Source organism: Poeciliopsis prolifica, unplaced genomic scaffold (assembly GCF_027474105.1).
Source record: "Poeciliopsis prolifica strain line A6 unplaced genomic scaffold, Auburn_PproV2 SCAFFOLD018, whole genome shotgun sequence".
NCBI classification, from domain to species: Eukaryota; Metazoa; Chordata; class Actinopteri; order Cyprinodontiformes; family Poeciliidae; genus Poeciliopsis; species Poeciliopsis prolifica.
The window spans coordinates 4,063,517-4,090,466 of record NW_026562393.1 but is presented as its reverse complement, the minus strand read 5'-3'; the positions used below and the strand labels follow the sequence as shown (position 1 = coordinate 4,090,466).

The 26,950-nt window shown below is 38.0% G+C and overlaps 1 protein-coding gene across 1 annotated transcript; it reads left to right on the top strand.

Moving 5' to 3' along the window:
- The first annotated feature begins 756 nt into the window (after positions 1 to 756).
- cdc42ep4b (CDC42 effector protein (Rho GTPase binding) 4b) lies at positions 757 to 25,725 on the top strand. The gene is made up of 2 exons (XM_055042499.1): positions 757 to 975; positions 20,011 to 25,725. Exon 2 carries the CDS (start codon positions 20,169 to 20,171, stop codon positions 21,135 to 21,137), a length of 969 nt encoding a protein of 322 aa, XP_054898474.1. The 5' UTR covers positions 757 to 975; positions 20,011 to 20,168; the 3' UTR covers positions 21,138 to 25,725.
- Positions 25,726 to 26,950: the final 1,225 nt, after the last annotated feature.

Sequence of the window (26,950 nt, the reverse complement as noted above, 5' to 3'; positions counted from 1 at the left end):
CAGCCAGCTTTAGATACAGCTAGAATAATAAAACAAACAAACAAACAAAAACCTTACACCTAATGAATCATTGTGGGCTTAAAAACATGTTCATGCCCTTAAACATTTGAAGAGTTTGATGGTATTGCCCTTCATTTAAAGGATTTTAGCTCCACTTCCATTAAGTCTGACCGGTTTCTCTGACCCTGCTTAGGAAACATCCCCCCGAAGCATGATACTGCCACCACCACATGGTTTTCTTTAACACAAAGCAGATAGGCAAAAAGCATAGGATCTTCTTCCATATGTTTGCTGTGTCACTTTTTAGAAGACTATGAATGGGATTTATTCATTTACTTTTTTTAATAATGGCTATTTTTGCCAAACATTCTTGATAACCAGATCTGTTTATTAACCTGTACTAACAGCTGTTATTGTTCCCATATCCAAGCTGCTGAAGAAAGATTTTCTTCTGCAGCTATGACACACCAAGTGTTGAGCCAGACAGCATGTACAGCAGTTATTTGGTTATATGTTTGTGGTGCGGCATTCCCAAGATGCTAACATGATTTAATGGAGTGTGGGACGAACAGAGGCATTATTCTTGCCCTGAGATAAGTAGACAGGCATTATGCTTAAATTAGGAGCCCCATCACCCACCAAGTTGAAGTTGAGTCTATTGTTATATATTGTGGCTAAATAGGACGCTGTGCCTTTAAATCTTAGCGGGGGGGACGGGGGGGGGAGTGCTCTTTCAGGGGAAAGGAGGCCGCTTTGTGTGCCTCGCAGATGCGGAGTAAACGGACGTTGGAGCAAACACGCGCTCACGCGCAGAGGGGACCGTAACCCTGACACAACTCTGGTGTCTTTTCGCCTCTGAGGAAACTAAACGAGATTTCTGACAACTTACTGCTCGCAGTTGTACTTCGTGCTTACGGAAAGTTGAAAGGAATACTGCCTCGAACTTTTTGTACGCCTGGAAGCTGGAGGAGAAAGGTAACTTTCCATAATGTGTAGCTCATGTTTTAGAAGCTGACCTTTCTAATTTCGCTTTGTTTGGGGGAGAGTGGTGCTTTGTAATGACTTGGTGTGATGGTTTCGTGCTCTTTTTGCGAAGCTTTTCCGTGAAGTTAGGAACGTAGGTTGAGCTCAAACCCAGCGGTGTGAGATCTGCATCTCATTTGAATCTCAAATGTTCCCTGTGGTCAATCAGCGTCTGGCAGTCTCATCGGGATCATGTTTGTCCCATATGGAGGACAAAACAATGAGCCCCTCCGGCGTCCTCTCTGTCCTTCATCAGCAATCTGGCTGATAAAAGTTTGCTATCTATTGAGAAAACGTCCTCGGATCTAATTTCTTTTTTGTGGGCAATTGTTATTCGTTGATTTTAAACTTAACAAGTATTTCATTTTATGTATGGACATATTATTCACCCAAACAACCTTTGTTTTCGTTTCTTAGTGGTTATCTCTTCTAAAAGGTCGCATTGCTTTTCTGATTGGCTTTGGCATGCTGCCTCGCTTGGAAATGAACAATAAACCTCCCAAAGCTACAAGTAAACTTTTCAGCTACTTTTGGGCTCCTCTTGACCAAAAGTACCTGAGAGCGAGAGAGAGAGAGAGCTGTAATTCACACAGGGCATATTTTCCCTTGAAACACACCAGTGGTGCACTAGGTAAACCTTTTGATGTCAATACAAGCAGTTTAACCTAAAATAGCATTTAATAACTTTTTAATGACGCTGAAATCTTGTACCGCAAAAAACTTTTGCTTATGTTACCAATGTGTTATTTTCTGCATTTAGAGATATTACTTAGGAGCTTTTAAAGGGAAGTTGTTTCGAAATTTTTAAACGTCTAAAGCTCATATTTTACTCAAACTTCAAATAAGAATAAAAGTCGGGACAATCCCACTTTGGACCTGTTTCTCCATCTCAGTTTGAATTGGGATAAGGATGTTGAAATAGGCATGTGATGGGCTGAGATATCAGAAAACCTTTGTAGCTGTTTAGGGCTGAGCAAGATATGTTGTAATTTTTTAAAAGTTGTCTTTCAAAACAATTAGAGCATTGCACTGAGATATTCTGAAGCTTTCTGACCCCAAGTCACCAACATTTGTCTGATTTCAGATTTTTGATGGCATTAACTCTGAAGCAGCGTTTTAGTGATTAGATTAAATTACTCACTGGGAATAGTCCCTTTTTTTCAGCCCTAAAGGTCAGGACTGGGTATTTTCCCTTGAAACAGAAAGACATTCCATCTACATATTATTGGATGCCAAGACTAAAAATATTTAAATCTTCTGGTGAAATATGGACTAAGCCTGAGCTAAAACAACAAACAAACAAAAGAACATGAGTTAATTTGTCAAATAAGTTAAGCACCTACTCCCAACCTACTGCTGCACACTGCAGGTCAGCTGGTTGAAGGAGGGCACTAATTATTTATATCTACAAGAAGTCTTTGTCATAGTTGTCAAGCAGCAGGCTCAAGGCTAGCTATCTTGGCAGATAGTCTCAATAGTTAAGTCACTGAATGGGTTGCTACAGCTCTCCTAGCTATGGAGAGCCAAAAGGTCAAATGTTGCCCATACTAAACACTTGAACTTTAGGATGGACACTGTCAATGCAATAAACATCAAATGCATTTTTGCTCAAAATGATAAAAGCCGAATATATTTTTATACCTGCCAAATAGAAATAATGTATACATTATAATATATTGTAAACTGGAAGTCAAGAAATTGTCAGATTTTGATCCAAGCTCAGACGCACAACAAGCATATCGAATAAATAAGTTCATTAAATCAGAAATGTGGTGTATTTCACATTTGGAACCCTTACTTGAATGACAAGTCCACACACATGTAGATAAATATGTTCTATATGACTAATAACTATGTCATCGGCTGGTTTGTAAGACAGCAAAGCACTGTAAAGTCTCTGGGAGTCTACCTTTTTAAACCCCTGGGCCATTAGTGAGTTTCTTTGTGTTTGTCTTTGGTCGTTTTGTCTGATGAGCTGCAAAATGTTTTTATAGACAACACTATAGTACACATAAACTCAAAATGCCCTTTCTATCTTGTTGTTGTTAAAAGCAGTATAGACTAACTGTAAAGTCCAGAACAACTTAACACTGCTCTGTGCAATTATTGCCGTCTTTTCACCAGTCGCTACCTCTCTATTCATGGTTAAATTGTCTCCATGGGCAACTGGACATATAAACTAATGGGCCATGCACAACTCCTCTGACTTCCTCTTACATACAAATGTTTAACCACGCCTTAACAACAGCCCTCAGGTCAGTCAGTAGTGTTCATGTTGTTTGATGAATCATTTATTATCCAGAAATAACTCTGTGTCGTAAAAAACAGAAACCCGGGATCATCCTTCTCGTCTCTGCGTCACTGCACACACTCCAGGCCTTTTTCAGCTACCTTACATTATGGCCTCTTTTCAGCTGGCAGGCAGATGTCTCTCCAATAAAATCTGTTGTGTTATAGTCGAGAATGGGGGACTACGGCTGTGTGTCATCTCTGACTGTAGCTTCTTTTTGCTGCCAAGGCTGTTTAAGTTTGCTTGGGGAGGATGTTGCTGCTGTGAGCAAGTTGGCCACCTTCCCAACTCTGACTGTGCTGCACTGAGGTCACTGCAGTTTTATATTAGGAAGAGGTGTGCTGCAGTGGGGGTTGGAGACAGATAGTACTGGACCCATGCAAAGATTCATGGAAACCACAACTTCAGGCAGTTTCTCATGCGCTCTGTGAAGTTGCATGCTGTGAATTTGTTTAAATATATCGCAGATACTTAAATGGCTTCTTGTGGATAATGTGTGGCCAATAAACCAAAGTGTGTCACTGAGTGTTGGCTGGTGTGCGATTTTCATTCTTTGATAAAACTGCAAAAAATGTCCTAATATGACAATACACAAAAACTTAAACAGAAATGTATAATGTGATCTTAATCTTTTTGTTTAAAAGCTGTGATTTCCAATAGTAAAACGACGTTTTCACATCTGCTCCATTGTCTAAGGTAGTGCCACTACAAAGTCCAATGAGTGATGTACCTTTAAGACACTGTAAATGGATTTTACTGATCCACACTTTATTGCTCACCTTGTTCTGGAGTGATAGGAGGCAAAACACAGGAAAGACGGCAGGAGTCTGGATTAAAATCTGCTGTTCTACTAATAGATCTGTGATCCTTTTGATGTTTACTCTGTAAAATTGAACTTTAATGATTTCACAGTTAGAAGATTGTGAGAAATATTTAATAAAAGAATCGTAGAGAAGTGACCGAAAGGAGCATGAACTAACACACAGCAGTATCTCATCTGTAGACTGTCTGTTAAGGATCCATTGTGGTTGTTTTTATTTGTGCATCAGCAAATAAACATTTGAAAAGCCTGGAATGCTGGTTTCAACACTCACTGCAAACAGCCCTCGACCCTCAATGATTAAAATTATTAAAGAGAAATGAAAAGCAGTATAAACTTGAACTGATGACTGAATTTTAAAACAATTCAACTCATTTCAGGTGTTACAAAAAACACTTTAGATTTCCCTGGTACATGAAAAAATGCTGCTTCTTATTGGTAAGCGGTGTAATAATGGAACAGCATATTTATCTTTTTCGCATACCATTTCTTGACCTAAAGAAATCTAATTGCACTCGAAATTTAAAGTACTAATTTCCATTAAATCATTTCATTCTCCTTTACCTCTTTAATTTGTTTGATACAATTCATTCCATTTGATTCAGTCTAATCGGGAAATAAGCCAGGTTGTTTGCACAGGAGCTTTTCAGTTGGACAGGTAAAATGAAAATATTGTTTTAGTTTCGTCAAGTGTCATACTCATGTATCTATCTATCTTAGAAAATGTAGCAGAAAACTTTTTACTGCATTTTAAGTGTAGGTCACAGGGGACACAGACCTGAAGCCAGTCTGCATTCAAACTGCCTCCCAGCGGCATGCAAACGCACACAAGCATTCGTTGCTACCTGCCACTTTTAAAAACAGAATCCTAGGGACCGTTTTCAAACAAATTTTAACTGCAAACTCTTTAAATGCCACCACTATCTAACTCCTTGTGGTACACCAGGGAGAAGTATATCCTAACAATGTTGTTTCAAGGTTATTGTTTAATAGCAATGGTGAGCCCATACATCAGACGGAGTACTCTATCTGACGTGGGCTAACAATGTGGGAAAGAGGGTGGTTGTGCTCTGTGTCATTCCAAGTTTGCGCCCCCATTTCACAACATCATCATCCAGCTATGTTTCCTCTCAATCTTTTTCTGAGGTAAATTTCTACCCAGTCAATCTATACTCTGGTATATACCAGTTTTTCCGTCATCTCTATAAAAAGACTTGAAACTGTGAAAAAGAAATGGAGTTTTAAATGTTTCAAAACTTTGTAAAACCCTTTGTGACAGCAGTTCTGCCCAGGCATAGATTATAGTATGTTTTTTAAAAAAAGTTGTGAACTCCTGTTTTCCATCTGTTACTGGATTCAGATCACCAACTAAAACAAAAGCTTCTTAGGATGTCTGAATTATTTCTAAATAGCACAAGGTCAATGTCTTAATGTGTGAGTGACTTAGAAAAAAAATATTCTGGACTCAGAAGTCCTATAAAAGAGGAAGCAACTGCCATTGATTAATCTGGAAGTTCCCTAAACACAGATGTTTCTCTTGGTAACCCTCACAAGTCATTGCCTTGTAGAGTCTCGCTTGCGTTATGAAGTTGGTTGTTGCTGCCTAAACTTGCTTTGCCTGGACATGCTAAAGAGCAACCTGAGCCATTTCTTGGAGTTTCTTCATTCTATTACACATAACTACTTCAAATCTGTTCTCAAAGGTCAAGTTCATTTTTCCTTTCCATAAGAACCTGACATTCAGTCCTCTAATCCTTGCCTGTTTTGGTTGCTATCATTTGCATCTCTGTTGTAGAAGACAGTAACCTGTTAAACAGGAATGTTATAATGTTAAACAACGAGGCTGTTTTTCTGTCTGTAATATACCAACCAGCTCCTCCTTCACAGTGGTTTGTACATAGAAGTACCTGATTGAATTGTACAATTATATCCAGTGTTTATTGGCGTCACTTTCTTCAGTCATCATCGCTTTCAGTGTTTTAGCATGCTGTTGAACCGGTCGGGATGATGGCCATCTCTGATGTAAACGGCTGTTCCAGCACAAGTTGCTTTGAAATTTCTAAAGCATCTGATGACAGCAGTGCCAGTCATCTGGAGACACACCTGTCTGCATTTTATTTGTTGAAAGCCTTAGTATTGCAAAATCACAGAAACATAGTTTTAAACACCTATTTCATTCTGGTATTTTGACTTTGTTAAAAGCATTAAGTCATGTGGTAATGGCATGGAGGGAAGAAAAAATGTCTGTGGGTTTGGGCTCATTCTTTAACATTTTACAGTTAAGTATTACTCACCAAGTCCTTTTGAGGAGAAACAATTTAGCAAACCTCCCACTGCTACATTCCATAGTCTCTGGAGTTTCCAAGAGACTATTTTACATTATTTTGCTCCAACTCAAGGATAGATTTTTGTTTAAGTCTCAAAAGTGTTTTGAGAAGTTGAAAGAAGACATCAAAAATTGCATTTTTATTCTAAGATCTAGCCTTTTTAGCACTGCATTTTTGTGAGACATTGCCGTAGCTACAAAACATACTAGAAACTCTCAAAGGAGACTTTTATTTTTCTAAGTTGTGAGAGTTTTATGTAAAGCCTCTTATCAGCTCTTAAAGATGAGCAATTTATCATCTTTAAAACATCAGTTAGAAAAGATAACTGCTAGATTTGTTGCTGCTTATGTCAGAAAGAAAGCCTAAAAGTCAAAGTACTGACATTAGCATTATTAAATATCGAGATCTTTAATAATGCCAATTTCATTATATGCTATATTTATACAGCTGTAGTAAGTCATATAGACATCTCCTCAGGCTTTGACTGGATGACTTGACTGGGCAGCGTGTTAACAGATGGGTTAGAAGAGCCTCAAAGTTTGAGAATATTGAGTCAAAAAAAGCAACAAACAGAATAAATCTTATTTTGACAGGATTTACACTAAATCTATTTGGAAACACTTTGAATTCTAAGGCCGATGTGGACCAAAAATGTGATTTTCAAAATTACCTGTTCTGTTGAAACATGGTTGGCCAGACACAAATAAAAATAAATAACTGATTATGTAGGAGCTGAATTTTATTTTCAAAATAATGTTACATTACACCATACTTAAGAACCTTGGTATTCGCAGACTGTCTGCATATAGCTTTCATAGTTCAAACACTAAATATACTTTGATATGCATTAATACACACAGTTTCTGCCACTACTTCAGAAAGTAACACATAGATAGCATCTTCCTCATTCCTGATCTTGGGCGTACAGCCAATGAGCTTCAGAGAAAATTTATGGTACTCTTACAGTTTGGCCAATAACAGGTAATATTGTGCCTACATAGCTTTATTATCTTTGAAATATTGTATACGCTTCATGGAAAATGTCAACTAATAGACTGATTTTCCATTAATAATTTGAAGTTCTGTCAATTTATTAAATTTTAAGTAAATACCTAAACAAAAAATGTCTGGGGTATTTCTTATTTAAAGCAACTCAATCCTTCAAGTATCAATGATCTGCTATTTAAAAAAAACAAAAACATGGTGGCAAAATAATTGTATTTTCAACATTGACCGAAAGAAATTGGGATTATGTGTTTTTTTCATGATGGGTTACTCTACTTATTTAGCATCTCATCAAAAGGGCTGTAGTATGACCAAAGTTTTTAGCCATTTAAAAAAAAAAACAACCTGTTCGTACATCTTGAACCCAGTAACCAATCCCCACCTTTTCCCCAGTGGACCCACATTGTTTGACATCATGTGAACAAAAAACTCAGTGGTTATTTTCTCAAAGACAAAGGAGGACTGTGATAATCTGTGAGCCAGCCAGTGACTAAATCATACCAGACTATTGTTCCAGAGGTACAATAGCATCTGTGCTAAGAAGTACTATTATATTACAGTTTAATAATCCTGTGAGAAACATTGAGTCTATATAAGGAAATATAAGGAAAGGCTCACACTTCTTCCTTCTTCAGCCTCTGGAGGTTATATTCAGGTCAGCAGCGCTGTTCTGTGAATGGACTGAGGTGAAATCACAATACCTTAACAGATAAAGATCGCCTTTGTTGTTCTGTTTTTATGAATGTGAATCAAGGGTGTCACCTTTTACCCTCATCTTTCATGAATGCGTGTGCATGTGCATTGTTTTGATATCCTGTTCACATGTGCGTGTTGGGTGTATCAGAAGGGTTTGTTCTTTTTTTTTTTCTTTGTTTTTGTTCCTTGTGACATAGTTGTGATTTTTGTTTGAGATGTTTTTTTTTTTTTTTAGCTGGCATTACAAGGCGTGTATCTCCACTTATCTTCCAAACCTTTGAACATGTTAATGGCAGTGCAAGTATGACTGTTGATGGACTTTAAACACTCATCTCAGCCAGTGAATTTAGTCTGCTAAATTAATTACAATGAATGGCGCTCACAACTTTCTTGAAAATGAAAATTGGATCAAAATAGTACCTTATATATCTTTAATACAAGAAAAAATATATATTCTAAGCTGTACCTAATGAGATATTAGAGAGCTGCCGAAAGTAATCAAGTAGGGATTTGGAGGAAAGCTTAGGATTTGGAAATTTTCTCTTATAGCCAACAAATACTCAAGTTTCAAAGAAGGGTTTAATTATACTGTATGTAAAACGTGAGGTGACTTTTTATTTATTTATTTAATTTTTCCTTAAAAGGTTTTTTGCGTGACTCTTAAACAGGGAGTGTGTATTTTCCAGGCACATGGTGTTGTTATAGTTTAATCAAACATGGCTTAAAAACAATTTGACTTCAGTTTGACACCTTAAAATTGGTCCTTTGTGCCGCTAATCATGTAAACAGCACACAGTTCCATCAGGAGTGTGCTAATTGCTGCTGCCGCTAGTCAGATGGAAGCTGTATGGAGACTGTAACTTTGCAAAAATATTTGGCTCTTTGTGGGAGCAAGTGTTTAGGCGTCCCTGAATAACTTTGCCTCAAGGATTTCGCAAACATGCATGAACGATTCAAGGCAACATTCCAGGTATGTTTTTAATGAGGGAATAACATTAAAACATGATGTCAAGATCAAAAAATATATATTTTACATAATTTCCTTCCTTTAGCAACTGGGTTTCCCAAAGGAGTGACTTGCTGTGTCACATGTACACAAACACAGACCGCAATGATTTGCACATAGTTTAAACACTTCCTTCTTTGAAAATAGCACAGAGTTCAGCATTGAATGCTGGATCGCATAAATGGGGATATGGTTGGATCTATTTGAATTATTGGCAAAATTATTGCTAAACTATAGAATGTGACAAAACTACTGTAATTTATTTATTTATTTTTTTACCAAACTCCATAGCAAAAACTATTCCTTGCTTTTCATCACCGCTCCACTTTAAATGGCCTGCTAGATTTTACTCCGCCAGCAAATTAACTTAGTCCAGATAAAATGTAACATCTTTTTCAAAACATTTACCATTCTGAAGGAAGATGCTTTTCTGCCATTTCAAGTCATTTCATAAATGTGTTTATATGAAGCCGCATTGGAGTCTCTCCTCTAGGAGACTAAATGCAAGGTCATGAAGATTAATATCTTTATTCTCTTTTACGTAAAATAATCCACCATTAATTATCAAAAGGTTTAGTGATGAATGTTTACTATGTCATAATTCTGAGTGAAACTGCCTTTATCCCGGGAAATAAAATGGGTTTGTGAAAAATCTTGAATGTGCAAAGCATATCAGCAGACTGTGTTTAGTTAAAAAATAACATTTTTTTTAGGGCTGCATGGTGGTGTTTATTGCACTGGTGCCATGCATTAAAAAGATCCTTGGGATTTTTTCTGCATGGAGTTTGCAGGTTTTCCACTTTCAGGCTTGGGTTTTACTTGGAGTACTTTGACTTCCTCCCAGAGTTTGAAAATACGCATGTTAAATTAATTGGTCTCTAACATGCCCAGAACTGAATGTGTGCAAATTATCTCTTTGACTGGTTGATGTTTCCTGGTTGATTTGGTCTTAGCAGAAGTTCCTTACTTTAACTTAACTGAAGGCTGTGCAAGGTGCAGTTTTTCTGCGTCCCTCAGCCAAAGTGTGTCTTTAAGCCTTTAGCAAACTAAGTTTCTTTTGAATGAGTACACTTTGCAAATCTGAAGTGAGATTCCTCCGGATGTCCCAAAGTTACCAGAGGCCAACCCTATATAGTTATTAATGTGTGGTCTGTGAGCAGACACATGTGTTGTTAAAAACAAAGGTGTGAGGCTGAGAAACCACAGAGCAGGAACCCATGTAGTTCAGATTTGGAAAAAAAAAAGTCTCAGTTCATTCAAGTGCTGTAACTACTGGTAATCTGATTCTTGATAATCTGTGCTATTTGTTGTGTTACGGACATTGAAGTAATTTAAAATGTCTGGTTGTTTACCACATACGATTAGAAATAAAAGAAACGCTAACTAATGTTGGTTCTGTGGGACAATTTTTTATTTTTATTCATGGAAATTAAAGATGCCACAGCTTCAGGAAATAAGATCAAAGAGCCATCTGGTTTGGCACTGCTAAAACACCAGCTTTCTTGGTCCTTTGGGGATGCATGACTCTGCATGGCATTATTGTCTTGCACATCTGCAAGGGCACTAATAGTGCTCACTATGAGTTTGAAGCGACATATGGCCAATCAAGATAATATTTTGGTCAAACCAAATATCATTCTGCAGGGCTCCTTAGTAAGTGCTCTCAGCTAAATTGGCCTTCTTGTAGTCCAGGCCTGCCACTAATTAAAAACGTTTGAATTATAAATAATTAAAGTCAATTATGAAACAGAACAGAACACTCTTAAGCAAGAGGGGGAAATCCTTTATTAGGCAGAAATGGGAAAACAGACTTTTATAACTTAAATAAATAAGAAATTCCTGGAGTTGTTTGAAAGCACAGCATTTTTTCTTAAAGTCCTTTTTTGACTGTTTAATAAATTTGGACTTTTTTTGTTGTCTTAGGTTTGAAAAATTAGAGGTTCATACTGGGATGTGTTTTATTGTTTTTATTTTTCCTCACTGAAATGGTTAAATCACCACTTGTAGAGCTTATTTTGGCTTTTAATGAACCTAACTGCAGTGTTCATTTGTAGCTCATTAAATTATTACACCGATCAGCTGTTTCCCACTGAGCCGAGCATCTGAGATTAGATTTTCCTTTGGTTGCTTGGAGGAACATTCATTAAGATTGGCATTCAGAACAACTTAAATACATGCTTGCTCACAGCATGCGTGTCTACAGGACTACGCAAGATGTAAATAAAGGATGTAACATTGCAATTATTCTGACAATTTGCTTTTCAGAATAAGAACAGTGTTTAGATGTCAATCTTTAGGCTGGGGACTTGTCAGATATGGCCATTTTTGTAAACTTGAATGCTCTTTGTTGGAGTGCTGGTTAGGGCTGGACAAGGTGCTATTGAGCAATTGTAACATTATTGTTGAGTATTGCCATAGTATTAATTAACATACATTTCTCACAAAATCCTCTCTCTTCAGGGAGAGTGCAGGACTATCATAATGATGACCCTGACCAGAGGCCTCATGGTCACTGAAATCTATTTAATGTGCTGACAAACAAAAAACAATACAAGTCTATCAAACTGATCAAATATCTTGTCACCAGTTCAAATACACAGCACAATCTGAATCCGGAAGTTTTGTTCTGACCATGACTCACTTCATAACTGCCTTGTCAGAGACATTCTGTAACCCCCGTTGGCAAACCATTCTTAAAAGTAATTTTCTTTAATTTACTGATAATTCACTGTCAGATAACTATATCTGACTTCACTGAACAGTATCTGCCAGAGATCACTTAGCTATGAATTGTTAAAAGGGGACATTTTACTCCCCTTTACCAGAGCCTCTTTATTGTCAATGAGTGTTTTGTTGGTTTCTGTCTGTGTCATTAAAGTTAACGCCATGGGGGTTTATTAACACAGTGTTTTGGTCGAGGCCTTCTGCTTGACGCCTTTTATAGCTGTGGGTTGTGTGTTTTAACTTCAGTGGGGAGGCTGCTGATAAAAAGGCAAGAAGCCGATGAGAGGTTGACCTAGTCACTTATCAATCCAGTTGGACTAAAAGGCCCCCTGCAGATCTTTACCAAACTTGCTGTGTGTGCTCTTCTTTTGCATACTTCCCATCACTTATCTTTTGGGTCATATTTTATCTCTGTAAATTCTCTTTCTTTGTAACTTTTGTCTTTAGGGAAACAGTAGCCATTGTTGTAGCTAAATAAAATCTACAAACTGTACTACAGCACAAGCCAACTGTGACTCTGACATTCTTGCTTTGACAATGCATTATGTAATTTGTCTCTTTCAAACTAGAATCCTCTGTAGAAATTCAGCTTTGTTGCATTGTCCAACAGCTATTGGATGATTTATTTAACCACTTGGCTCATATCCTGGCTCCTGGTACCAAGTGTGAAACTGGTCGGTTTGTCCTCAGCTGAGTGGAAGGATTTCGATGATTATACAAGTACACTCCTGTGCACACACACAGTTTAGTACAATCCATCCACTGTAGCTGTAATGAGGGTTGGATATATTTCATGTGGGACCCGGTGAAAGAACGTCTGTCAGTGTGCTGGCTTTATTTAGTGAATCTTGCCTCTCTTTGCTGCCCCATTGAGTATTTTCAGTGCTTCCATCTGTGCCAGAAAAATCCCAAAAACTGACCCACAAGTAAAAAAGCCTCTCACCCTCTAATCCTGATTTGGGATTTTTGACAAAGACGGTGTGTATTTTTTATCCATAGATATTTTCTTAGATATGTGGGAAAACAGTGATTAAAAACTTTATCTGTTTGTTTTTTGTAGTCGAAAATCCTGTCTCTGGCACAGTATGGTAGCCCACCCAGTGCTCTGTCCAGCCATGCAGGAGTAACAGCTTCATAAAAGGTCAGCTTGGCTGGCAACACAGAGGGAGTGACCAGAGGGTTGTCCTTTAGCCCTGAATATAACAATTTCATCCATCCATCCATTTTCCGGTCACCCTTCTCCCTAACGGGGTCGGAAGGTGCTGGTGCCTATCTCCAGCTGCGTTCCAGGCGAGAGGCGGGGTACACCCAGGACAGGTCGCCAGTCTGTCAAAGTATAACAATTTGAAAGACTAAAATAAAAATATCTCTAGCAAACACCTAAATGGATTGAATGAATGAAGTTAGGATTGTTTGGTAGAGATGCCGAAAGGGTTTTTGTTTGTGTTAATATTAGGAGTGGTGGGCCATTTACTCCATGTGGTAAGAGCCCAGGCCCTGTTAAAAATAACAATGTTAATCCATTTGTGGTTTTGTTTCTTTGTCTGGGTGGCAATGGTGCTTTGAACACTAATCCACTACACACTAACACACAAATCAAACACTCACAACAAGCCTGTAATGTTTCAACGCAGTTTAAGTCTTCTATGAAATGTTGGAATCTGCCACTGTTCTTGTTTAACTGAAACCTTTAAATGGCTTTTCGACCTCTGATTATTGTGATATTTGCTGTCTTGAGCAGATTTTATCACCTGATTCAAACCCTTTTGTCCAGAATAGTGTGCATTACAGTAATTTAATGTTTTCCCTTTCTGGAGAGGTTTAGTTAAACTTGGCCCTTTGTTCTGCATCGCTGTCTATACTCTGATTTAAATATTTTAAGTGTCCTTTAAAGTACTGTTGCCAAGTTGCTGTTAGTTAACCTCTTCCTTGTACTGCAGCATTCATGGATTATTGGATTGGATTTTTGAGTTTCCAAAGGACTGATCCGGGCCTTTGAAGCTTAATAAATTTTGATTAAGACACCTCAATCAAAGCTGATTTTTCTTTCAATCTCTAATGAAGCAAATGTTGCGTAAGTTTTGTGCGAGTTATGACTGCTTGGTCAGTGTTATGAACATAATTGTTTATAAGTTCAGCAGCAGAGAGGCAGCATGTCTGCGGAAAAGAGAGTGACTATTTTATTTTACCATTATTTTTGCATATGGATATTATGTTTGGACAAATCCATCTAAATGTTAATAAATGCAGCACCTGGTTTGCAGTAGGATATTGGAAAATGTATACAGCACTGATTTTATAAATTTAATGATGCACCCTTTGTTCTCCTACCAGCAGACCTTTTGTAATTTTGTAATTTTCATTCGTATTGTATTTTCAAGTCTGTCTTATTTAATATTCATTTATATCTCTATTTGATTGAAATCTATTTCCAGTTTCATTTAGTTCTAAAACGTAGCTTTGATTCAAGGATAAAATAAAAGAACATCTATCTGGAAAAAGGTTGTACTTGAGGGTTTGTTACATGACAAACAACAAGTGCTGCCTTTTTCTGAACATTCTCACCTGTTTCGGCTCAAGATAGCTCTACCATTTGTCATACAGGGTTTGCCTTCCAGTGAAGAAATGGAGCTAATCAGGCAGAACTGGTTTCCTCACTTGAGTAGTAGGCAAGGAACAAGAATAGCTTGCAATAGAAATGTTCAGTAACAAATCAGTAGAATATTTTCAAGCATATCAAGGCAAATGAGTGATTTGAACTTCAGTTACAAAAATGAAATATTGTTTCACTATTTTGTGGTGTAAGAAAATATTTCTGTATTCTTATAAAGCGTGATTAAAGGTGGAAAGATTGTGGTTTAATTACCAAAATGTGCCTCAGAACATAAAGCTCCGGTTTAAACACGCCCTTGCAAACTTCACTGCAAAAACCTGCAATTTTGTACTCGAGCAATTTTGAATATCTTAACATAGATGTTTTTGTCTTCTCTGCAATTATTTATTTGGGATTAAGCTTTTTTTTAAGTATCCCAGTGCCTGTGATACTTCCAGGACCCGTCCCAACCCCCTTGTGGGAATCCAATATCAGGGTTAAAGGTTAGGGCCCCAACAAAGCTCCTGCAAAAGAAATTTACTCTTTGCTCTTTGTGGGAGTTACAAAGTTCACATTGTGATGCACTGCTTCTGATTAATCGATTAGGAGTGTCATTTCTAACTCTGGTCAGCAGTCTAAGCATTTGCATATCATTGTACCAATCAATGAGAGAGAGGGATGAGAGACTAGGAAGTTGAAAATGAGATCAATTGGAGTTTTAATGTTTATAATTTTTAAAACATGTTGATTAAAAAGCATATCTCACTTGCCATGCTTTGAAACATTTCTTGGATTGTAATAGTTTTAATAAAACTATTGAAATGTTCTTCTTGGTGTAAAACAGTTATCGTTTTTAAGTTTGGGTCAATACAGCCGGTTAGACAGGACCCCAGTCAATTCGGCCGTTCTCCAGATTACTATTTAGTATTGCTTCCACCTTCATTGTGTTGTTGACTATTCTTATGTATCTTGTGGATAAATAAGATACATAATCTTATTTATCTACAAATAAGATAAATAAGTATAGCCTTACGTAGAGTATGGCCATAAGGTAAGGATGGATTATGATTTCTAATCAAACCTAAAAGTAACCTTCTCCTGAAAGACAGTAGTTATCTCATACATAACTACATTTTCTTAGTTATATATTAAATAACTGTAACAAGCTGCAAATGTACATTACAGCAAAAGGGCCAAATTGATCAGCGGCCCAGCCAGAAAATGGTACGCCTCAGTGCTGTTGTGTAATTAAAATTTTTGTTTTCCTGACTCCCTGTAGCTTTTTTTCTGAAAGCTTCCTCCTCCTAAATAAAATATTATTTCTTGGTCTCTGTTAAAAATGTAAGATACAGTCTGTTTATCCCTCCTGGTTTCATGTGACTCAAAGTTGCTGTGATTGGGCTGAGCAGCTAAAGGAGAGAAAGTGGTGTGGGGATAGCTCAGTGTTGTGTCTGTGTTCAGTGGGATTACAAGTGTGAGCCTGAACGTTGTCGAGCGTGTTGGTTGTTGTGATGTCATTCTACCCACATCAGAGGCTGCTGGCAACATAAGATGCTCTTAATCATTTATGGCCCTGTCACCACTTGTCTCAGTTGGAGCCTGAGTCACACGGAGCAGTGAGTGCACTGTTATATAAAGGCTTTGTCACCAAGTGGCACATTAACTGGGGCAGTCGTTTGCAGATAAATTGTAAGATATTTATCATGTCTTCTGAAATATTTTCCCTTTACATAAACATGTCAGGCAAATAAAGTACAGTCTTCTTTGTGAATCTGCACCAACGCTTCACTTACAGTCACGAGGAATAAAAAACTGTAGAAGTCAAACTGGAATCTCAGGTTTAGGTGAGCTATTTCTGAGACATTGTTTTTCTTTCTGTTTGGATTTGCGGACTGCATGCAATGAAAAGTGAATGAAACTCAAAACATTTTCATTTTCAATATCTTTGAGAAAATATGCACCCATGCTGACAACAAGCAGAAGTGGGAAGAAGTTTGTGACTGTGCATGTCTACAATAAGTTAGGCCTGTTGGATTGACTCAACCTATCATTAATGCCCATATCTTTAGATATTGAAGCTCTGACAGCAGTGCATAAACTGTGTAGTGATAAAGAGATTACAATTACAGGTTAGTTGTAATCAAAACTCCCAGGGAAGGAAGATAATGGGAAGCTGAATGGAATTAAATCGAGGTTGATGGATACGTAGATAGACATAGATAAAGTGTCCAGGTAGCATCTAAGAATCACAAAATACTTTGGCCTGCTGTGAAGTTTCACCTTCTCGTCAGAAAAAAACCTTTAAACATAGAGCCAATGCAATGGTTTGATTAATGCATTCTTCAAATCCCTTCCACTTAACAACTATGTCAACTATGTACTTTGTTTCAGTCCACCATATTAAAATAGAATACATTCAATAAAGAGCTGAAATGTAAAAGGGATGCGAACACTTTTGCAAGACACCATTTAAAACATCCTCAAACTCTCTCATACAAACTGCTCCCAAGTTTAAGCAGAAAATGACATAGTACAGATTTAATTGTTGCACAGCACATCAAATCATAATTGAGATTGCAGTATCAATGTGTGCAGCTTACATTGGTTATGCAAGTTGCATACATAGCTTGTCCTGGATGAACCACTATGTTGGCAATTATGTTTAAGTTGCATTCATAAGTGCTCTGTACTTGATGCCTCAAATCAATGTAAAATTTGGTGGCAGACTTTCTTAACCTCTCGAAAAGGAAGAATAACAGTGGAAAACACAGAAGACAAGTGAGGACAAATTTGTTGATCACAAACAACATTGTCCTTGCAATATTTAACAGAAATATTATAATTGTGTTTTTGTCATATTGTGCAGCCCTAATTGTAGTGGTGACTCATTTTCTCAAACAAATGAAGAGTCCCAAGTCCCCTTTCAAACAAAAGGGCTGTTTAAAGCTTGATTAAATTGTATTTTGAAATAAAAATAAGCCATGACCTGCCATTATCTTAAATTACCCTTTTTCTTTTATAGTTTACTGAAAGGCTAATATGACATGACTGTAGGCTATACTTCGTCTTTTTGTCCGAGCCACAATATTGGGGTCATATAACCAAGAGGGGGGAGGTTTAAAGCTGCGAACATCAAGAATCTCCCAAAGGCAAAAAGCTGGCCATTTCCTGTCATGACCCCAAGGTGTTCGCTTTGGGTCTTTTGATATTTGAGAACCCACTGACATTTTTTTATGTGGAGATTGAATATCTTCTTGTTACGCATCACTTCAAAAGCATTGCTCTACTGTGGAGATTGTCTCATTGCCCTGCATAAGGCCACCAGGAAGGGTTAATCCATCAAAATGAGCTGATCTCTCCATGCAGGGGATGAAATCTTTTTCTCTTGCTGTCTCCGGCCGGCTTAGAGACAGGAAGTCCGTTTGTTGGCCTCCACATTGCTCTGATGTTGCTGTAGAGAAATGCAAATCTCTGTGCTGTGGCGAGGAACATAACCCTGGATGAGTTGTCCTCATTGGTCTGATAAGCATTCAGAAGCCACCAGTTGAAACTCTGCTAATTAGCATCTATGCATGAACCTTTCAAAGGTTTAACACCGACAGATCATACCCTCTTAATGTAACCACAGGGCCACAGTTCAGAGTGTTTGGTGTGCTTTCAGTTGTAAAGTATAAGCTTACAGTTTTGCATCCAGTTGTCTAAACAGCTTTCCTAACAATGAGCTCATTTCAGTTTTCTGATGGGGTGGTGCTAGCTTGAACTCAAATAACTCACAATCAAAGTGTAGAGAAAAGATTTTCATTTGCTCTTTATTCAGCCTCTGTGAGGGCAGTGCGTCTTTCCCATTAGTGCTGGATTTACAGACATACTGAATTAAATTGGTGAATGCAGAAAATAAAAACCACAAGTTTTTTCTAAGAGGAGCAAAAAAAAAGAAGAAAAAAACATAGCGGGAATCTCTTCTGTCATTTATCTAACTCGGCTCTGTTCCATCTGGTGTTAGTTGCATTTCCACTTGAATGAGTTCTTGTCAGAAATGCAAATGATTTCATGAGTGATGTTCTTTAGGAATATTGTTCAGTAAAGCAGCTATTCATTCATGGAAGCAATTCAAAAGCAAGCTCAGAGTGTGGGCTTCAGCCTCAGTTTGAAAACACTGTAAATGATGGTTCATGCTGTCTGGATTGAACAATTGACATCCTTGTTACAGTGATCCATGGAGTTTGTGAACTTGTGACTCACACATTAAGTTGGTGCTGAGACCCAATTTCCTGAACACCCGAGCCAGAGTTGAATTTGAGTTTCACTCTGTTTAAATCACCTCATCAGTGATAGTAAAAAATTAAGAGAATATATTTAGCGTCTTAAAAATCTTTGTTGTCATAGCTACTAGACACGTTTTCTTACTTTTGAGGTTACAATTGGGTTAATCAGAAACAACTGAAGTTGAAGGAAATACTTCATAATTTGTACATTTTCTTCTGAAATGTCCTCAAGCTTATACCTAACTGCAGCTACATCTATTGCTGGGTGGTGATATTGAAAGAAAAATAAAATAAAATAAAATACAGCGAACACAAAGCAGCCAAAAATGCTGGCAAAACTTTTCAAATATGCCACATTTTTACTTTGGCGTCTGTTTGTATCAAATTTTCCTCTCAAGACCCCGACGGCAGGGCAAGGCAACTTCAGTTATGTAGCACCTTTCAGTCAATGACAAAGTTAACACATTTTCTTTTCTCTGGTGTGCGGGGAAGAGGATCTGTTCTTAGTAGTCTTTGGTTTAAGTTGAACGTCGCTGAAGAAATACTGCAGACCTTCTCTCCACTTCTTTTCCCTCCTGTTCCTTTATTATTTCAAGCTTGAGTTGTTCTGGCTCCCAGTATAATGTCTCTTTCTGGTTATGTAACAGTCAGGGGCCTAAATGGGAACTAAAGCACAGCAGACACTGCAGTGGATGGAAAAACAGAAGGAGACAGTCGAGAAATAGGGCACAAAAATGTATCAAAGGAACAGAACAAATTTGAATGGAAATCCACTACAATGGTGTCCTTTTTTCCCCAAGTGGATTGGTGTTGGGTAAACGTGCTTGTAGTTAGACAGCCTCCTTCACCATTACATAACGCCCTTGAAGATGTTTGCATTTAAAATGTTTTCCAGTTTAGAACTACTTCAAGTCAGGATTCATTTTTGGGACACAGCAGCAAAAGTTTCCATTCGGTTTAGCCATCAGGAAACAAATGAGTTACGTGATAGGTTTTAACAAAGTTGTCTGGAGAAGTTATTTATGGGGACTTTAAATTTTCCATTTGGTTCTTAAAGGGGCTTCATCTTTAAAAATCAGTCTCTAAGAAGCTTATACTTGCATGTCTAAATTAAACTTTGTAGATGTTTTTTTTTTTTTTGTTTTTGTTTTTTTTTATTAGAGTTGACATGTCTGTTAAAATTTCCGCGTTTGCCTGCCAGGTTTTTACTCTGTCTTTCTAAGTACACTTACATTGACATTTGTTTTGTTTTATTCTACAGATTCCTTCAACTGAGCGGAACAGAAGGAACAGGATGATTTCAAACTCTAAACACCTGGAATTACACTTGCTTTGATAACCTCCCACTAATCTCAACAAACTTTAAAAAGAACTAAAAGCCTAGTTACTGATTTGGATCACAACTGAAAGGCTGCCATCATGCCTATCCTCAAGCAGTTAACGGGCAACTCCAACCAGTCGAAGAGGAGGTCAAGGGCTGACCTCACAGTTGAAATGATCAGCGCTCCTTTGGGCGACTTCCGTCACACCATGCATGTTGGACGAGGCGGGGACGCCTTTGGAGACACTTCATTTCTCAGCTCCCGATCAGGGGAACCTCCAAGGGAGTCCCAAACAAAGGAGGGCTCACCAGGTCCTAAACCAGGGCTTCTGTCCCGCACCTTCAGAAGCAGCAAAAGGTCCCAGTCTGTTAACAGAGTAGACAAGTATGAGAACATTACAACACTGCCTTCTGCTGCCACATCTCTGCCTTACCTGAACGCTGAAAGTTCAAACATAGGCAACCATCTGCCAAAAAGTGTGTCTTCCAGTCCTATGAAGACGCTGGTGGAAGATAAGCCAATGAACGGAGGGGCAGCTATGGCCACATTGGATGCTGAGCTCGACGAACGAAACTTCGGTGAACTTAAAGACCTGCCTCCATCCATGCCAAAAGGTGGTGGGATGAAAAAAGCAGAATCCGTGATGTCCTTCCACATCGACTTGGGGCCTTCAATGCTCGGGGATATCCTCAGCGTGATGGAGAAGAAAAACTGGGAAGAGGACGACCTTGGCTTTGAGGAAGGCAAAGGTAGTGAGGAGCATGCATCACCATCCCATATTCCTCACATCGACGATGACGACGCAGAGGACTGGGCACCTTCTAGACCACCTCGTAGTAATTACCAGCTCCAGCAGAAGGTCACGCCGGATCCCTACGATCCGGAGATCAGCGAATCAGAAAGGAACAACCACCACACGGATAGCTGTTCTGTGTCCAGCTCTGGTTCTGAAAAACCTCAGTACAACCTCCACGATGGCAACACAAACAGTGTGAAGTACAGTTCATCACACAGGGATGATGATTTCGACTTCATGGATCAGGAGGATGATGAGATTAGAGTCTAGATTGAGCAGCAGTCTGTTCCATGCAGAAGAATTTAGGAGACGCCCATAGGAGAGGATTACAGTCAGAGTCGAGAAGATCTTTACTCACTGTAGGTCAGTCTAATGTTAGATCAGTTTTATCAACACTATAAATAAAATCTCTTAAGTCTTTTTTCACTTTATAGCAAGGAGACTGACAGCTATTTGAAATGTTTGGATCGGTTGATTCTATTTTTACCAGATGTCAACTCAGAGAACATTATTTTTCACTAGTTTTAAATGATAAAGGTAAAGAAGATAAATCAGCAGGGAAAATCACCCACTTTAAAAGGAAGTAAAAGGTGGGGGAAAGATTAGAGAGCAGACTGTGTGGATGTGTTATCAGTTCCAGTGAATGTGGAGGTAAAGAAGAAGAAATGAAACTGATAGGTTTGTAATCCCAGCGGTTTGAAGGTGTAGACACTACAGAGATAGTTATTACTTTTGCTCATGTCTGAGTTTGCTTTTCTTAAATCATTTTGTGTACAGACACTATAAGGATGTCAGTTAAGCGTAGCCTCTTATGTCTGAGGTGGGTCTATTATATTTGCCTCCTTCCTAAATTGTTCTGTCAGCTGTAAAATATTTTTTAAATTGTTTTGTAAGGGATTGATTTGAGAAGCAAATGTGAACTTTGGAGTCTTAAAGGTTTTGATGTATTTGTTTGGGGAACTATTTTATGGTACTATACTGTGATCAATCTCAATGACGCTAAGTACTAAACTCAAGACACCGGATTTTGTATGCTGCGTCACTTCTGAAAGCAAAATGGAAGACAGTTCATTGATTTCTGTGTGCTCTCATGAAACTGACACTCAAAATTGCTGTGCATCTTGGAGCTTCTGTAAATTTTAGAGGGTTTTCTGTATGTATTCTCTTTTCTTTTAAATGTGCAGGAACAGTGGGTTGTTTTTGAAGATGCGTGAATGTATAATTTGTCATCATTAAAGGACAGCGGTACATTGGCTCTCAAAAGCCTACATCCATTTCACAATGCCAAGTTTTTGTAATCTTGATAGATGATCTCAAAACTTTTTCCACATAAAATGTGGCATCTTTCCTCTTTAAAAAAAACCCATTAAAAATTGAAATAGCTAATGCATTGACATGCTTTGCTTTATAATTTCCTATTTATGGTTAAATGCATGCATACCGTGACTAAATGTCTGTACAGCTTTAGTTCAAATCTGATAAAGATCAACCAAGTGCTGGTCATGTCTCTACATGTGACAACAATTTATCTTATTTTCCGTATGTCTGGAAGAAGGAGTAGAGTTTAAACAAATAATGATTTTCTTCTTTAAAAACCCATCAACAACCTTCTAGGGAAAGCATTTTATTTTCTGCTTAAACAAAACTAATTGTTAACTCAGATATGTTTTCCTTAGTTGGAACAGAATTTATTTTATTTTTTTTTTTAATTCATGTAGATGAATTTATGAATGGCCAGAACTGGTCCAAAGCCTGCTAGAAAGCTGGAGATTAGGAGGGATTAAATTTTTCAGCATCATAGCCTAAGCATACATCCAAAAAAAACAAAATGGTGGCTTTGCAAAAAGAAAAATAATGTTTTGATCAGAATTAAATTTCCAGGGAGGTACCACCTTAAAAGGGCTGTGGACAAGTGATATCACCCCAATATAGTGGATTTGGAGAAATTGTACAATATTAAGTTGACAAATGTTTCCAGTCAAGATGAATGAGCTACCAAAGAAGACTGGATGTTGAAACTAAATCAAAAACTTCTTCAGTACAGCATGTTTTCAGGTTGTACACATTTTTGGAACCAAGCTACAGCAACTTGTCACACTGTTTCTCCTTGATCTGATTTTTGTTTGCATATACAGGATGAATGTTTGGCTGTTTGTGGAAAAAGTTTGAAGTCATCTGTCAAGGTGAAGTTGTTTTCCATTCCATATCCTGGCATTTTAATGGTGGGATGGAGGGGGCTTTTTGAGAGGAACTGAAATATTAGGAGCTCAGTGGCTGCGATTCTTACAGCCTGTAGCTTGTTTGTGAAAGCAGAAAGGGGACAGAAAAGTAAGTACAGTGTTTAAGTACAGGTGGTTAGCTGAAAGCCAGGTCTCCAAGAACTGAGAAGGGAACATATCTGCTGAACTGACCCCACCCCAAAAGAAAGACACTTTCTCCTTGAAGTCAAATCACACGGTAGAAGTTTAACCTACAAATTATGTAAGCTGGTCCGATTTGTCCATTAAAAGTGTTGGATTGCCTGCCCTCTTTAAAAGCTGGAACTGCTCTAGCAGCAGACAGGTGGACTTTTTATTTTTTTATCTTGAGTTTTTTATGTCTGTCAGGGTCTGCTGTACACTGCAGCCATAAATTACCAAGTCGTACTTTTCCTTTCCTACACCTGGGAGAAATGTGACCCTCTGTATCTAATTCTGCGTTAGAAAACTAATTGCCACCTTTGACAAACAGGAGCTTTGAATGTTCTGATGTGGAACGGATGCAGGTGTGCGTACAGAGAATCGAGATGCTGTGCCATTCTGCCTCAAGTTGTTTCAAGAGTTGGAACAAGTATGCTTCCAGAAGCCTCCAACGTTACAGTTATCTGCAGGACATTTCCAAGTGCGTTCAAGCTCAACTTCTGTAAGGTGTTTGAATTTGATAAAGACACTAAACGTTTTGTTCCCCACGTCCCCACCGGAATGGCTCATAATTGGCTCCGTAAATCAAATCTGTCAGGAACGTGTTTGGTTTCGTCGGAGACGTGTCACTTAAAACGTGTCCTCCACAAAATGTGCAAACTTCCCTCTGCCGTGTTGAATTCCTACAGCTGTATCACAATGCAGAGAGAAACATTTTCTTCCCAAAATTGTTTGATCCGTCTTGTTCTCTTCAAACTGCTACCTTAACCTCATCAGTGTAGTTTATCAAGACGGTTTTAGGCAGCAGGTGAAGTTTGTGAACGTTTGTGCTAGGAAGCAAGCAGTGGAGGAAGGTGACTTCAGATTCAGTTTTGGCATATGCAGTGTCATGAAGCTTGTTCACTTCTTACCCGGGTCAGTCACCATGGTAACTAACATGTTACGTTTCCAGATTAGAGGTCAACACCATCAAAGCACCGCCTTGCAAACAATCAGTACACTGAGAAAATGGAAAAGCCGGCGTTGCTTGAACAACCTCTCTTAACATGGTTCCATCATGTCTTCTCCCAAATATGTTTCAGACACATTGCTGCCAAATACACACTTGTGTACCATCTGATAGAGATTGATTGCTTTCGACTGATGGTGATTAGAAACTACCATTCACTTGGCGGTACTTTGCCAGAGAAAATAAAAAGTGCTAACCAAGAAATGACCAATTTTAACAGCGGAACAAAAATGTATAATCATTTTTGATTTTTCAGATTAGTATCAATTTTGGACTATTTGTAATATCTTATGTTTAAATGTAAAATCTGTGCTTTTGTGAAATGAAGGAAAGTACTTTTTTTCTCATGTTTTATCATAAAGAATCATACTTTTATTTTTAAAGAGCAGCAGAAACACTCCTCCGCTGTTGTTGCTGTCAAGATTTGTAATTAGTGCCATTAATAATTCCAGAGAACAATCTTTGAAATCAACAGTGTGACCGACTGTTATAATAATGAGGGAGCCAGAGGAATGTTGGAGGCTTTAAGGCTAAACGGAAAGTTTGTGGTTGGATTATACTTGCAAGGTTTGAACTATTTACACCAGTCCACTAACATGAACTGTTGGTGTTATGAATAATTGCAGAATTATGAAATTTTACTAAATTGCACTGAAATGCTTCTTGTTTTTGTGTATTTGTTGTGTCTCTCTTGAGAGGAAACTCCAAAGTAAACCAGAACAAATTATGTTAAAAATTTGCAAATACTGCCTGCCCCAGGTCTGCTTAAGTTCTCCACTCCCTGACAATGTTTTTGAGGCTTAAGAAAAAGATAAGCACTGCAAAAGAAATTCAACAAACTGGCCCAAAGCTCATCTTTAGAAGGCGTTGTTTTTTTTTTTTCCCCATTCTGTGGCTTTGTTATGCCAAGTATGTACTGTTTTTATTCCTCTTCCCAATTCTGATTTTACTTCATATTAATATATTCTCCTCCCTAACTTTCCTTTCCTTGAAATAACAGCTATATTTTTCAATAAAAGAGAAAGCTGGTAATCTTCAACAAAGGCCAAGTTGTTTTTTTTATTTTTTTTTATTATTATTTTATGACTTTGAGTCTCGCCACAGGCTGCCTTATTTTCCCTCTCCTTCACAGGTTTTATTTGCATTCTGCCTCCAAAATGGGCAGCAAGCTGATTGAAATCTAACCTTGAAATAGCCTGAAAAATGTCTGCTGAGGGAGCTGCTGAAGGAGTTCCAGCTCAATCTTCAGTAAAAGTAAAAAAAAAAAAAGAAAAGAGGAAAAAAAAAACCTTGTCCAAGTGGATTATTTTACACAAACAACTGATATAAAAGGGGTGTAATATTATAAGCCACATGAGTCCGCGGAGCTACTTGAACATTACACACTGGCGCTGCTTATTAAAGGCTGGAGAGCTTTTCAATAAAATACAAAAATCATTAAAAACTACCAACTTGTCATCAAGATTAAAGGACAGAAATACTTGAAAGAATACTTCAGATTTGTTTTGTAGGTTTCTGTGGATGAGATTCTGAGAGTTCACTATCTAACTTGAGGTAGATAATTGCTGTTGGCTCGAAAAATATTTTATGGCATATACACAACAGTAAATGTACATAAAATGAAACAAACACATTTATTAATCCATTTCTATTACCGCGTGTCCTTACAGGGTTGTACTGGGACTTGGGTCTATCTCTCGTAGCCATTGGGCATTAGGTGGGGCTCACTTTGGACAGGTTGCCAGTCCACAGATGAACAAAACCAGGCATGCACTGATTCCAAAGAGCAATTTTAAAAGGCCAGTTAATCTGACATACGTCTTTATGCATTGTTGAGGAACCTGGACTAACCTGAGAGAACCTACAAATTCACAAACTCCATCCAGAAAGGGCCGTGTTGTGGGCCTCCTTAGTGCCATGAAGCAGTGCTCGCAACTGCCCACAATGCAGTCCACAGTTCAAAATGGCAAATAATTTATAAGTAGATGGTAGAGAATAACAGAAATGACTGCACTCTGCTTATTGTGTGTAGCTGAAAGGGCCATGTTCAACAAAATAGCAATGTTGTAGTTTAACCAGTGAGTTCATTCATTTTGGTAAGACATGTCAATGACCTTGAAATTGATGTTTCAAAAAGAAAGTGACACCAAATACACAAATAAGCAGTACTTTGGTTGTTCACGCAATGACCAGCGAAGATCCCAGAGAAATCCAACAGGAAATGTGGAATGACATCAGACACTTTCTGAGACAAAAATAAGAAATGCAGAGGAGCTGGAGAATATAGCCCAACAGTCCTGGATGGAAATAGATGGTTACAGTTAGTGAACTCCATGCAGCACAGATATTCAACAATTATCAGAAACATTGGTTAAAGAAATTCTGGTAAAATCCCTCATAGGAGTTCTTCAGTTGAAATGAGTCTTTTAAAGTTGCTACTGTTATTTTCAACAAGCCTGCAGAGAACCTGCTGCTGCCTGATACAGTTTCATGCGAGAAAACTCAGACATTTCTCACAGCTGGTGGTAATCACTGCTGAGCTCGATGTTACATCATGATCCTCAGCTGAAGGACACCAGACAAATTCATACAAACTCATACAAAACTGATCAAATTGCAATACACCCAGCGACGAAACCTTAAAGATGCCATTTAAGGACGTCACATCTTATCAA